This window comes from Neltuma alba, unplaced genomic scaffold, assembly GCF_004799145.2.
Source record: "Neltuma alba isolate B1F8T4 unplaced genomic scaffold, ASM479914v2 tig00010367_pilon, whole genome shotgun sequence".
Classification (NCBI taxonomy): Eukaryota; Viridiplantae; Streptophyta; class Magnoliopsida; order Fabales; family Fabaceae; genus Neltuma; species Neltuma alba.
Window position 1 is genome coordinate 568,494 of NW_021635273.1, and position 13,053 is coordinate 581,546.

A 13,053-nucleotide genomic window follows, 5' to 3' on the forward strand; every position below is an offset into this window, starting at 1 on the left:
AACCTCACACAGCTCTGAAAAACATTTTGAGAATATATATATACATATTGAAAAAAAGACTTTTTATTTTATTATTCTTTATAAATATGGGACCAAAATTATTTTCTCTCCTTTTATTTCAAATAGAAAACTTCCACAATGATATTGGTATTCCTGTGAAGATTCCCATAGTCTCATACAGTTACCAATAAATCTAGATACCGGTGGAGATTCTAAAAACCTCACATGGTACATATTTTAAAAAAAGAAGTGCTTTCAAAAGTAAAAAGAAAGAATATCCAAAAATACTTTATCGTGAAATTCAAGTTAAACACAGTAGATAAGAATGGAAGTCCAGACCGGATGCTCTACTTATCAATTAGCTTGCCTCCTTTTTCACTAAAAATTCTGAGTGCCTTCCTCCAAGTCTTACTCTCCTATTTATAGTCTTCATCTAGGGTTTTGTAATTTTTATTTAAATGTTGTTTTTTTTTAATTTTTCTCAATTATGGTTCATTATATAACTTTCTATTTAAGCATCAAATTATCATCAAATTGTGATTTTTTATTTTCATTTTCATTTTTTAAAATTTTTATAATTATGACTTCAAAAGATATTTCTAAATTGAAGAGTCAATCATCTTAAATGAGGAATTTTGATTTTGATGTTTCAATTTTTTTTAAAGACTCCAACCTGTATTTTCTAATTTGGAGGTCAATTGGCTTTTAACTCTTATCTTTTATTTTATTGTCATTTATTGTAAGAGGGATATTCTTCTTTAATTTTCCTTTTTTTGATTTGTCATATGGTGGATTTCTTAAACTTAGCTTCCAATAAAGAATTAAGGACGTTAGTAATCTTTTATTACTCTTTTATTTCTTTTTTATTTGTTTCATTTATATTTAATATTTCTTATGGGCCTAGAAAAAATTGGGTGTTCACGATGCTTACTACTACTACTACCACCACCACTACGACTACTACCACTACTATTACTATGACCACCACTACCACCACTACCACCATCACTACCACCACCACCACCACGACCACTACCACCACCACTACCACTACTACCACCACCACTACCACTACTACCACTCCTACTACTACTACTACCCCTATTACTGCTACGACCCCTGCTGCTGCTGCTACCACTACCACTACCATTATTACGACTACTATTACTACTACTACGGCCACTACCGCTACCACGATTACTACCACTATTATTACTACTACTACTACTACTATGACCACTACCACCACCGCCATCACACTACCACCACCACCACTACCACTATGACTATTACTACCACCACCACCACCACTACTACTACCACTACTTGTTAGGATTATAGTTTTGATGATAACAAGTCAGAATATCAGGGTTAAGTATTTTGATCGATCAACTAATCGAACAATCAGTTATCGCTAAGATTTCAGATAAATGATCAAGTGTAAATCAGGTCTATAGTAGTCTTTTTGATCGAAGAACTATTCGATGAATAGTTTATCGATAAAGGGATCGATAATCGCTAGTGTAAAAATCACATAAGAGTATGAAAATTATCGATAAGCTGATCGATAATATCAGGTAAGCAATCGAGTTACTGATAAGAAACCGAGTGCATTTATCGATCAAGTTATCGATAAATCAGTCATCAATAACGACTTCGATAAAAGGTAACACTCTCTACTTGTTCTGCACATTAGTTCAGTTACAAATTTATCGATCATATTTTCGATCATTTGTTTATCGATTACGTACTCGAACTTTATGCTCTAACTCTCTGAATGCAGGAGATCAAATTCACTGATAGATCGATAATTTTATTGATCACAAAATTATCGATTACATGATCGATAATCAATGTTCTTTTTAACTCTTACTCAGTTTTGCTACAGCTAAATTATCGATAACATTATCGATAATTTTAACTTGTTTGCTTAAATAAGTTTTTCACATAACGTGTTCGATAAAGAGTCTGAGAATTGACATATTAGCATTAAGTTATGATGAACTAATTTTCGATCAAGTTATCGATCACTGGATTTTCGATAAAATGATCGATCATTCATTTCCCCGAACTTCATGTTTTCACAAAACGTGATCGATAATCATTTTCCTTACCTTACAGGATCAAACTTCTTTCTTCACTATTATCGATCACTTGTTCGAATAGTTAATGATCGATCAGCTGTTCGATCATTTCAAATAGCATGTGTCTTCCTTTGATTATTTACATAACCATGTTTTATCGATAATATTATCTATCATATATTTATCGATAAGATGTTCGATCATCAATGACTGAAGCTTCATTTTAATAACATCTAAATTATCGATAATCTGTTCGGTCAATTATGTGATCGATCACTTGTTCGATCATGCAATGATTTCCTCTTTCTATGAAAATTCTTGGAGCCGATGATCCAACACTTGATCGATAACTTTAGTGATCTATTTCGAAAAGTCTTCATTCCGTTTATCGATAACTTGATCTATCATCAAGTAATCGATCATCTTTTCGATCAAACCAAACCGGAATGACACTCTGTTCTTGTTACTGATAAATGATCTCGTCACAAATCTTGAATGATAAATTAGCCCTCCTTCTGTATTCAAGGTTAAAGCACTCACCACAAAATTCTCACTTGTTCTAAGTTTGAAATATGCAGATTAATGAAAACGAGTGCAACGGCTCTTCAATGGGATTACGTAGACTGCGACCTACAGTGTCAGAAACTCAGACGCATTAATGGCGGAGCTGTTAAAACCAGTGAAACACGCAAACGAAGTCACAACGGCTAGAAGCCTTCCGTCTAACGGCTATTTAACGATATCAACTATAAAAGGCGCGAAGAGGCATTAATGAAGAGAATTGAATACCGGAGCTACCATCTGCTATTATTTAGTTACGCATTCAATACTCTGTTTTTCACTTCACTACTGAGCATCAGTGTTTATCATTGAATTCACTCTGTAAGAGAGCCATTCACTACTTTCATTAAAAACTTGAGAGACACTCAAGAGTGTGGACTCTTGAGAGGGGTTGTATCCTTACGGGAGTAAGGGGGAGTGATTGAGCGATTCAATTACTGTACCGAGGCACCAAGAGCCCTGTCGATCTTGGAAGATAGTGAAATACTCAGAGGTGTTCTGGGGACTGGAAGTAGGTCACGTGGTTGAGACCGAACCAGTATAAATCTTGTGTCCCTTCTCTGCGGTTAAATTTCTCCTTACTCTGACTCTCTGTTTCATTCAATACTTGCACGCTTTAATTCTTAAATTTTTGTAACTCACCCAATTCACCCCCCTCTTGGGTGAGATTGTTTCTAACATTTGGTATCAGAGCAGGTCTCTTCACTAAGGATTTAACAGTCCGAAGAGAGATCAAATGGCAGGATTTGGAGATAGCGTGTTACCGGAAGGATGTTCAACATCTAAACCGCCAGGCTTCAGTGGAGAAAATTATACGTTCTGGAAAATGAGGATGAAAATCTTCATTAAAGCCACAGAGTATGGGTTGTGGGACGTAATAGAACACGGCAACTATGTCCGATGAACACAGTAGATGGCCAGCAAGTACCCAAGAGTTCCACGGAATTCAACGAGGAAGATAAGAAGCTGGTGACCCTAAATGACAAAGCGATCAACATACTCACGTGTGCGCTTAGTCAAAGGGAATACTTCAGAGTCTCAAGCCTGGAAACCGCGAAGGAAATGTGGGAGGCTCTGGAGATAGCTCATGAAGGAACCACCGGTGTAAAACAGAGTCGAATCAACACTCTCACTACCGAATTCGAATTATTCAGAATGAAGGAAGGAGAGAGTATCCGAGATATGGAAGTCAGATTCTCACATCTCATAAATCACCTCACTGCACTTGGGAAGAAATATAGTCAAGAAGATCAAGTGAGGAAAATTCTGAGCGGTCTCACAAAAGAATGGGAACCGAAAGTAACAGCTATTGAAGAAACCAAAGGAGAATCCATTGGTTCGGTTGCAGCACTATTCGGGAGTCTTGCTGAGTATGAGAGCAAGCAAAAATACAAAAAGGAGATGAACGAGAAAAATCGGAAAGGCATCGCTCTTAAAACTCAAGTGAGCGAGGATGAAAATGAAGATGATCTTGATGATGATGAAATGGGCCTTATAGTCAAAAGGTTCAAGAAATTCTACAAAAACAGAACCGGAAAGAAGTTTCAGCCGAAACGCAAAATTTCCTCGTATCCGAACGAATCAAAGGATCCAATCATTTGCTTCGAGTGTAAAAAGCCAGGACATATCAAGGCGGAATGTCCCCAACTCTCCAGAGCAAAGGATAAAGAAAAGAAGAAAGAAAGATTCAGAAAGAAGAAAGCCTTCGTCACATCAATCTGGGGAGACAGCTCCTCCGATGAAGAAGAAGAAAGTGACGATGAAGAGACAGCTAATATCTGTCTAGTGGCCCAAGAAAACGAGGACTCAGAAACAGACGAGGTAATAATTTCTGAACCATCTTATGATGAATTGCAGTCTGAATACAATGCTTTACACTTAGAATTAGTAAGAATTGCAAAAGAGTTAGTTAATTCTAAGAGAAGGATAAAGTTTTTAGAAGATCAACAATCAAAGGTTAAAGTCAATACTGACTCGACCTTGACTTGTGAAAGTTGTGAAAAGAATGAAAGAAAGATTGAAGATCTAACCAGAACTTTAGAAAAATTCACTAAAGGAAGCGAAATGCTTAAGGTGATTCTAGGAGCTCAACGATGCTCTATGGACAAGACTGGTATAGGATACGATCCAACCCAAGATAAATCGAAAGAAAAGAAAAAGAGTAGTGGTAGATCATATCTTACATATTTTAGAAATTCTGTGCATTCCTCAAATCCTTTTGCACTTTGTTCTCATTGCAACCGTAAAGGCCATTCAACTTCTTCTTGTTACTATAAGAAGAAAGGAGATTACGGAACATTAAAATGGGTGCCCAAAGGTACTTATGCACCAAAAATAACTCATACTAACCAGAAAGGACCCAAGAAGGTATGGGTACCTAAAACATGATTGTAATTTTTGCAGGTATGTCTCAAGGCATCCAGAACAAATAAATGGTATATAGACAGCGGATGTTCCAGACACATGACAGGTGACACTGAGAAGTTTACATCACTCAAACCAAAAGATGGAGGAAAAGTAAGCTTCGGAGGAAACCAATCGGGAAAAATTGCTGGAATCGGAGAAATCGGAAGTAATATAGGCATGAAGGTCGAGGACGTGTACTACGTGGAAGGTCTGTGTCATAATCTCCTCAGCGTCAGTCAGAGTGCGGACAAAAACAACTGGGTAATCTTTGATTCTGAAGAGTGTTTAATCATAAGCAAAGATGACCTACCCTTGAAGAAAGAAGAATTGAATACGAAGCTGAGAGCTCCGAGGGACGGTAACTGTTATACACTTCAATTTGATTCTAAAGCTTCTGAAAATTGTTTTATTAGTAAAAAGGAGGAAAGTTGGATTTGGCACAAGCGTCTTGCACATGTCAACATGAATCAACTTTCAAAATTAATAAAAAGGGATCTAGTTGTTGGTTTACCAAAAATCCAGTATGAACGCGATGATGTTTGTGATGCTTGTCAAAAAGGTAAACAAACAAAATCTTCATTTAAATCAAAGAAGATAGTTTCAACTGAAAGACCTCTCCAAATGATTCACATGGACTTGGTCGGTCCATCTAGAGTAAAAAGTTTCGGGGGAAATCTTTATACTCTTGTAATAGTTGATGACTATTCAAGGTTTACCTGGACTTTGTTTCTTTCCTCTAAAGATGAAACTTTTAATGCTTTCATTGTTTTTGCCAAAAAGGTCCAAAATGAGAAAGGTATATCTATTGTGTCTATCAGGTCAGATCACGGAGGAGAATTTGAAAACAACGAATTTGCAGACTATTGTGAGGAACATGGAATTGACCACAACTTTTCTGCACCAAGGACTCCTCAACAAAACGGAGTAGTTGAACGAAAAAATAGAGTACTCACGGAGATGGCTAGAGCAATGCTAAATGAGAAAGGGTCTCACAAGTATTCTGGGCAGAAGCAATGAGCACAGCTTGCTATATTTCAAATAGAGCCTACATCAGAACATTGCTCGGGAAGACTCCATATGAATTGTACAAGGGAAGAAAACCCAATCTGTCACACCTAAGGATCTTTGGAAGCAGATGCTATATCCACAACAACAACAAGGAAAACCTGGGTAAATTCGATCCTAAAGCTGATGAGGGTTTGTTTCTTGGCTACTCTAATCGTAGTAAAGCATATAGAATTTTAATAAAAGAACCTTTACAATAGAAGAATCAATTCATGTGGTGTTTGCTGAAACTGAAACAATTTCGAAACCTGAGGATGATGATGCTGAAATCGTTCAAAATTTTCAAAAACTGGATTTGAATAAAAACTCGAACAAATTATCTTCAGAAACCGTTTCAGAAAACAGGGATGTTTTAAACGATCCCTCTTTACAAGAAAATCTAGAGCAGCCAAAGGCATGGAGACACAACCGAGATCATCCTCTGGATCAAGTCATCGGTAAAGTCAATGAAGGGGTCAAAACCCGGAGACAAATTGTCAATGAAGTTCTTTTCTCTGCTTTCATATCTCACATTGAGCCCTCTAATATTGACGAAGCACTATCAGATGAATTCTGGATAGTTGCGATGCAGGAAGAACTTAATCAATTTGAGAGAAATCAAGTTTGGGAATTGGTACCCAGACCAGAAGATCATCCGGTCATTGGCACCAAATGGGTATTCAAAAACAAGCTCGATGAATCAGCTCAGATCGTCAGAAACAAAGCCCGATTAGTAGCAAAAGGCTATAATCAAGAAGAGGGAATTGATTATGAAGAAACGTATGCTCCTGTAGCTAGACTGGAAGCCATACGAGTTCTTTTGGCTTTTGCTTGCATCAAAGATTTCAAACTATTTCAAATGGATGTTAAAAGTGCATTTCTGAACGGTTATATATCAGAAGAGGTGTTTATCGAACAACCTCCCGGTTTTGAAAATCCAAATTTTCCAAATCATGTTTACAAACTTAAAAAGGCTTTGTATGGTTTGAAACAAGCGCCCAGAGCCTGGTATGAACGACTTAGCCACTTTCTTATAGAAAAAGGTTTTGAAAGAGGTAAAGTGGATGCCACACTTTTCATTAAAAGAAATAGAAAAGATCTTTTGATTGTTCAAATATATGTAGATGATATTATTTTCGGTGCTACTAACGAAGATCTCTGTCAAGAATTTGCTAAGCTTATGCAGGGAGAATTCGAGATGTCCATGATGGGAGAATTAAATTTCTTTCTGGGATTACAAATCAAACAAAAGAAGAACGGTATATTTATCTCCCAGACGAAATATGTAAAGGAATTGCTGAAGAAATTCGGAATGGAGAATGCTAAAAGTGTAAAGACTCCAATGAGCTCAACCTGTTCGCTTGATATAGACGAAGACGGGAAAGACATAAATCTAACAAGATATAGAGGGATGATCGGTTCCTTACTATACCTTACTGCAAGTAGACCAGATATTCAGTTCAGTGTTGGAATGTGTGCGAGATATCAGTCAGCTCCAAAGGAGTCGCATGAAGAAGCCGTGAAACGGATACTCAGATATCTTGTAGGAACTCAAAATTTAGGAATCTGGTATCCAAAAGGAGGAACCGAATATTTAATGGGATATTCTGACGCCGATCACGGTGGATATAAAACAGACAGGAAAAGCACCAGTGGACAATGCCAATTCTTCGGAGGATGTCTTGTCTCATGGTCAAGCAAAAAGCAAAACACCGTGGCAATCTCCTCTACTGAATCAGAATATGTAGCCACTGCCTGCTGTTGTGCTCAGATCTTATGGCTAAAACAACAAATACAAGATCTAGGAATCAATATACGTGAGATTCCAATCTTATGTGATAATACGAGCACGATAAGTCTGTCCAAGAATCCAGTTCATCATGCTCGAACCAAACACATTGATGTTCGACATCACTTTATTCGTGATCATGTTCAAAAGAAAGATGTAAAAGTTGAATTCATCCCCACTGAATATCAGATAGCCGACATCTTCACAAAACCACTAGACCAACAGAAGTTCAGCTATTTCAGAGGAGAATTGGGAATGGTAAATCCCAATGAATTGTAAGAAATTTCATACTATCTCTTAAGATTAAATGTTTAAATTTATTGTTTTGATGATAAGATAACTAACTTAAGCATCGGAGTATGTAGAAATTTGTTTTGCAGGAAGCTCTGTTTCGATGAAGAAAAACAGAGGTAAACAGAGTATGAGATTATCGATCAATTGATCGATAATCATGAAGGCAAGTGGGAGATAATTTATCGAACAACTGATCGATAAATTCACTTTGTAAAGAAAGGGAATTGCTCCAACACTACAATTATCGATAACGTGATCGATAAAATAAATATCGATCAGAACATCGATCAAGAGCCTCAAGGTTCCGAGACTCGTCTGTCAAATTTGGTAAGCATTGATCGATAAGCTGACCGATAAGCTTAATTATCGAACAAATATTCGATAAATTACATCAGGTACGCATTTCTTTTTACTTACTTTATCGATAATATGTTCGATAAATGCTTGATCGATAACGTAATCGATAAAACTGATCTTTGTTCAAGTGTCTTCTTCATAATTATCGAACACGTGATCGATCAAGTGTTGATCGATAACTTAATCGATAATTTCAAGAACTATAACGGTACTGTACTGAATTTCATCCGTCAGTTTTCCGAACCCTAGCTCGAACATTTCCCGTCCCCTGTTCTTCGCAACGGTCGAAAATCACTCCTATCTTAAATTCTTCCACCGTTACACCGATCGAATCGTTCTCTACCACATTCCCAACCTTCACCCACTTCAAACTCACCGTTTAATCTGTCAAAAACTCGCTCAGCACCTCCGAAATGGCTCGGGTGAAGCAACCGAATGTGGAAAAGGGAGAGAGAAGCACCGGAGAGAGAAACAGCCTCAATCGAGTGACACCACCGCTTCGGGTACTCGAAAGCGATACAGACCGAAGGTAAGAGAGGAGGAATCAACGAAGAAGAGAACTACTCTGAAAATCCGGGAAAGTCGGACCGAAGAACAACCGGCCTCTCTCAGAAAGTCTCCCCGGTCCAAATCAAAGCTACCGATTGTAACTGAGGAATCGGAGACCGAGTCGGATGATGGAGTCTCAGTTCAGAAAGCTGTGGAATCAGCCTTGAATATCTCTGTCCCAAGCAACCGAGAAAGAAGAAACAGAGGGCAAGTGAAGGAGTCGCTCGGGAAATCCTTCTGAAGGTATACCCACTGAATTTTCTGAGTTATTATCTGGCAATCTCGATAATGAAGTTAATAATATAGCAAAGTATAAGGCCGATTTTGCCAATAGAAAATTCTGTCCTGTGGTATCTGTTGATTTAGAGGGTCTGAGAAAAATAAACAGATTGAGCTTGATTTAAGTGACCCACTGCAGCATTATTCGAATTGGTTAATTATTGGTGGTGAATACTGTCCCGAAGTGGTTAAAAGATTCTACTGTAATATGGAATCAGTAGAAAAATATGATGATAAAGACAATCTCATAGAAAATTGTCTGAAAGTTACACTGAGAGGCAGAGCTTTTGAAATAACCAGTGCCAAAATAAATGAGTTGCTAGGAACTCAAGATTTTGTGCGAGGTGGTGACATGAATGAGGTAAAGGCTTACAGAATCTTAATGCAGAACAGTGATTATCCCGGTGAGCTGAATTTCCCACCTAAGCAGATGTGTGACTTCTATAGGATCATCCATTACATCTATTCTAGATGCATGGTAAACAAATCCGGTAGCTTCTCACATCTCACTCAGGATGATTATCTTCTACTAGCCCGGATTATTAGTGGGGAAAAGATTAATATTGGGGATCTTATTTACTCTGAGATGAAGGACTTTGTTCTTAATAAGTCCAGATCAACCCCAATCCCCTATCCTCAGTTGGCCACTTATTTCCTTCAGGCACATAACATTGCTCCATTTGAGCCTGGGGAACTCAAGACCAAGGTTCCTAGTTTTGGCCTCACTCAGCTCCACAAAATGAGGATCTCTGTTCCCTTTACACCATCACAGAAAGTATCTCAGAAGGATAAGGGAAAGCAACCAGTTGCTAGTGCCTCTCGGACCCAGGATGAAGCCGAATCCACTGCTGCTCCATCTCATACCCCTGGTCCATCTTTTATGGAGAGGTCCCTCAGGGAAATGTTTCAGGCTGAGCTTCGTGCATTTGAGACCAGAGTCTACACTACTGCCAGAGACTATGGGGAAGTTTCTGACCGGAAGTTTGATGGCATCTCTAAGATTCTGGATCTTCACCAACAAGCCATGGTAGTTTTGGAAAAAGAAGTCACTGAGAGGTTTAATTCAGTGGACAAGGAACTCCAAGAGCTTAAAGGCTTAGTTACCTCTCTCTGCCACCACTTCACTCCACCTAGCACAGCTTCAGCTATGAGGATCTCCTTTCCATCCTCCCTCTCCACCACACCCTGAGCCTGCACCTTCTTCCTCTCCTTTACCTACTTCTCCTATTTCCACCACTCCTCCTTCTGTTCCATCTACTTCTACTTCAGTCCCTACTACTCTTGCTCTTATCACTGTACCTCACCCTGTTCCCTCCTTTCATTTTCCATCTATTTCTCCACTTCTTCCCCTTCCTCCTCTCCCTATTTCCCTGACCATTCCCTCGGCTCCTACCCTTCTGATGCTGACAAAAAGGGGGAGAAGAAAACTGATGATACTTCGTAGATTATATGGCTTTATGAGTTGCTTTTTATGGCTTTTTGGTTCCATGTCATGACGTTATATTATCTCTTTTGTATTTTCTTTTGTGTATCTGGATAGTGCTTTTATCGATAATATGTTCTTGATATTTATCTGCCTTTTTATGCTTTTTAAGAATATGAAACTGTTTGATGTTCTCTCTGATAAATGAATACTACCTGTGTTTTGTCATCATCAAAAAGGGGGAGAATGTTAGGATTATAGTTTTGATGATAACAAGTCAGAATATCAGGGTTAAGTATTTTGATCGATCAACTAATCGAACAATCAGTTATCGCTAAGATTTCAGATAAATGATCAAGTGTAAATCAGGTCTATAGTAGTCTTTTTGATCGAAGAACTATTCGATGAATAGTTTATCGATAAAGGGATCGATAATCGCTAGTGTAAAAATCACATAAGAGTATGGAAATTATCGATAAGCTGATCGATAATATCAGGTAAGCAATCGAGTTACTGATAAGAAACCGAGTGCATTTATCGATCAAGTTATCGATAAATCAGTCATCAATAACGACTTCGATAAAAGGTAACACTCTCTACTTGTTCTGCACATTAGTTCAGTTACAAATTTATCGATCATATTTTCGATCATTTGTTTATCGATTACGTACTCGAACTTTATGCTCTAACTCTCTGAATGCAGGAGATCAAATTCACTGATAGATCGATAATTTTATTGATCACAAAATTATCGATTACATGATCGATAATCAATGTTCTTTTTAACTCTTACTCAGTTTTGCTACAGCTAAATTATCGATAACATTATCGATAATTTTAACTTGTTTGCTTAAATAAGTTTTTCACATAACGTGTTCGATAAAGAGTCTGAGAATTGACATATTAGCATTAAGTTATGATGAACTAATTTTCGATCAAGTTATCGATCACTGGATTTTCGATAAAATGATCGATCATTCATTCCCCGAACTTCATGTTTTCACAAAACGTGATCGATAATCATTTTCCTTACCTTACAGGATCAAACTTCTTTCTTCACTATTATCGATCACTTGTTCGAATAGTTAATGATCGATCAGCTGTTCGATCATTTCAAATAGCATGTGTCTTCCTTTGATTATTTACATAACCATGTTTTATCGATAATATTATCTATCATATATTTATCGATAAGATGTTCGATCATCAATGACTGAAGCTTCATTTTAATAACATCTAAATTATCGATAATCTGTTCGGTCAATTATGTGATCGATCACTTGTTCGATCATGCAATGATTTCCTCTTTCTATGAAAATTCTTGGAGCCGATGATCCAACACTTGATCGATAACTTTAGTGATCTATTTCGAAAAGTCTTCATTCCGTTTATCGATAACTTGATCTATCATCAAGTAATCGATCATCTTTTCGATCAAACCAAACCGGAATGACACTCTGTTCTTGTTACTGATAAATGATCTCGTCACAAATCTTGAATGATAAATTAGCCTTCCTTCTGTATTCAAGGTTAAAGCACTCACCACAAAATTCTCACTTGTTCTAAGTTTGAAATATGCAGATTAATGAAAACGAGTGCAACGGCTCTTCAATGGGATTACGTAGACTGCGACCTACAGTGTCAGAAACTCAGACGCATTAATGGCGGAGCTGTTAAAACCAGTGAAACACGCAAACGAAGTCACAACGGCTAGAAGCCTTCCGTCTAACGGCTATTTAACGATATCAACTATAAAAGGCGCGAAGAGGCATTAATGAAGAGAATTGAATACCGGAGCTACCATCTGCTATTATTTAGTTACGCATTCAATACTCTGTTTTTCACTTTACTACTGAGCATCAGTGTTTATCATTGAATTCACTCTGTAAGAGAGCCATTCACTACTTTCATTAAAAACTTGAGAGACACTCAAGAGTGTGGACTCTTGAGAGGGGTTGTATCCTTACGGGAGTAAGGGGGAGTGATTGAGCGATTCAATTACTGTACCGAGGCACCAAGAGCCCTGTCGATCTTGGAAGATAGTGAAATACTCAGAGGTGTTCTGGGGACTGGAAGTAGGTCACGTGGTTGAGACCGAACCAGTATAAATCTTGTGTCCTTCTCTGCGGTTAAATTTCTCCTTACTCTGACTCTCTGTTTCATTCAATACTTGCACGCTTTTAATTCTTAAATTTTTGTAACTCACCCAATTCACCCCCTCTTGGGTGAGATTGTTTCTAACACTACTACCACTACTACCACTACCC

At 37.7% G+C, this 13,053-nt stretch overlaps 1 protein-coding gene across 1 annotated transcript; it reads right to left on the reverse strand.

The window, feature by feature from the left end:
* Positions 1 to 872: 872 nt before the first annotated feature.
* On the reverse strand, positions 873 to 1,259 carry LOC114755995 (sericin-1-like; the record flags this gene model as incomplete). The annotated part of the gene is made up of 1 exon (XM_028944903.1): positions 873 to 1,259. A coding segment is annotated over one exon (387 nt), but the record flags the coding sequence as incomplete, so codon positions are not given.
* Between the last annotated feature and the right edge of the window lie 11,794 nt (positions 1,260 to 13,053).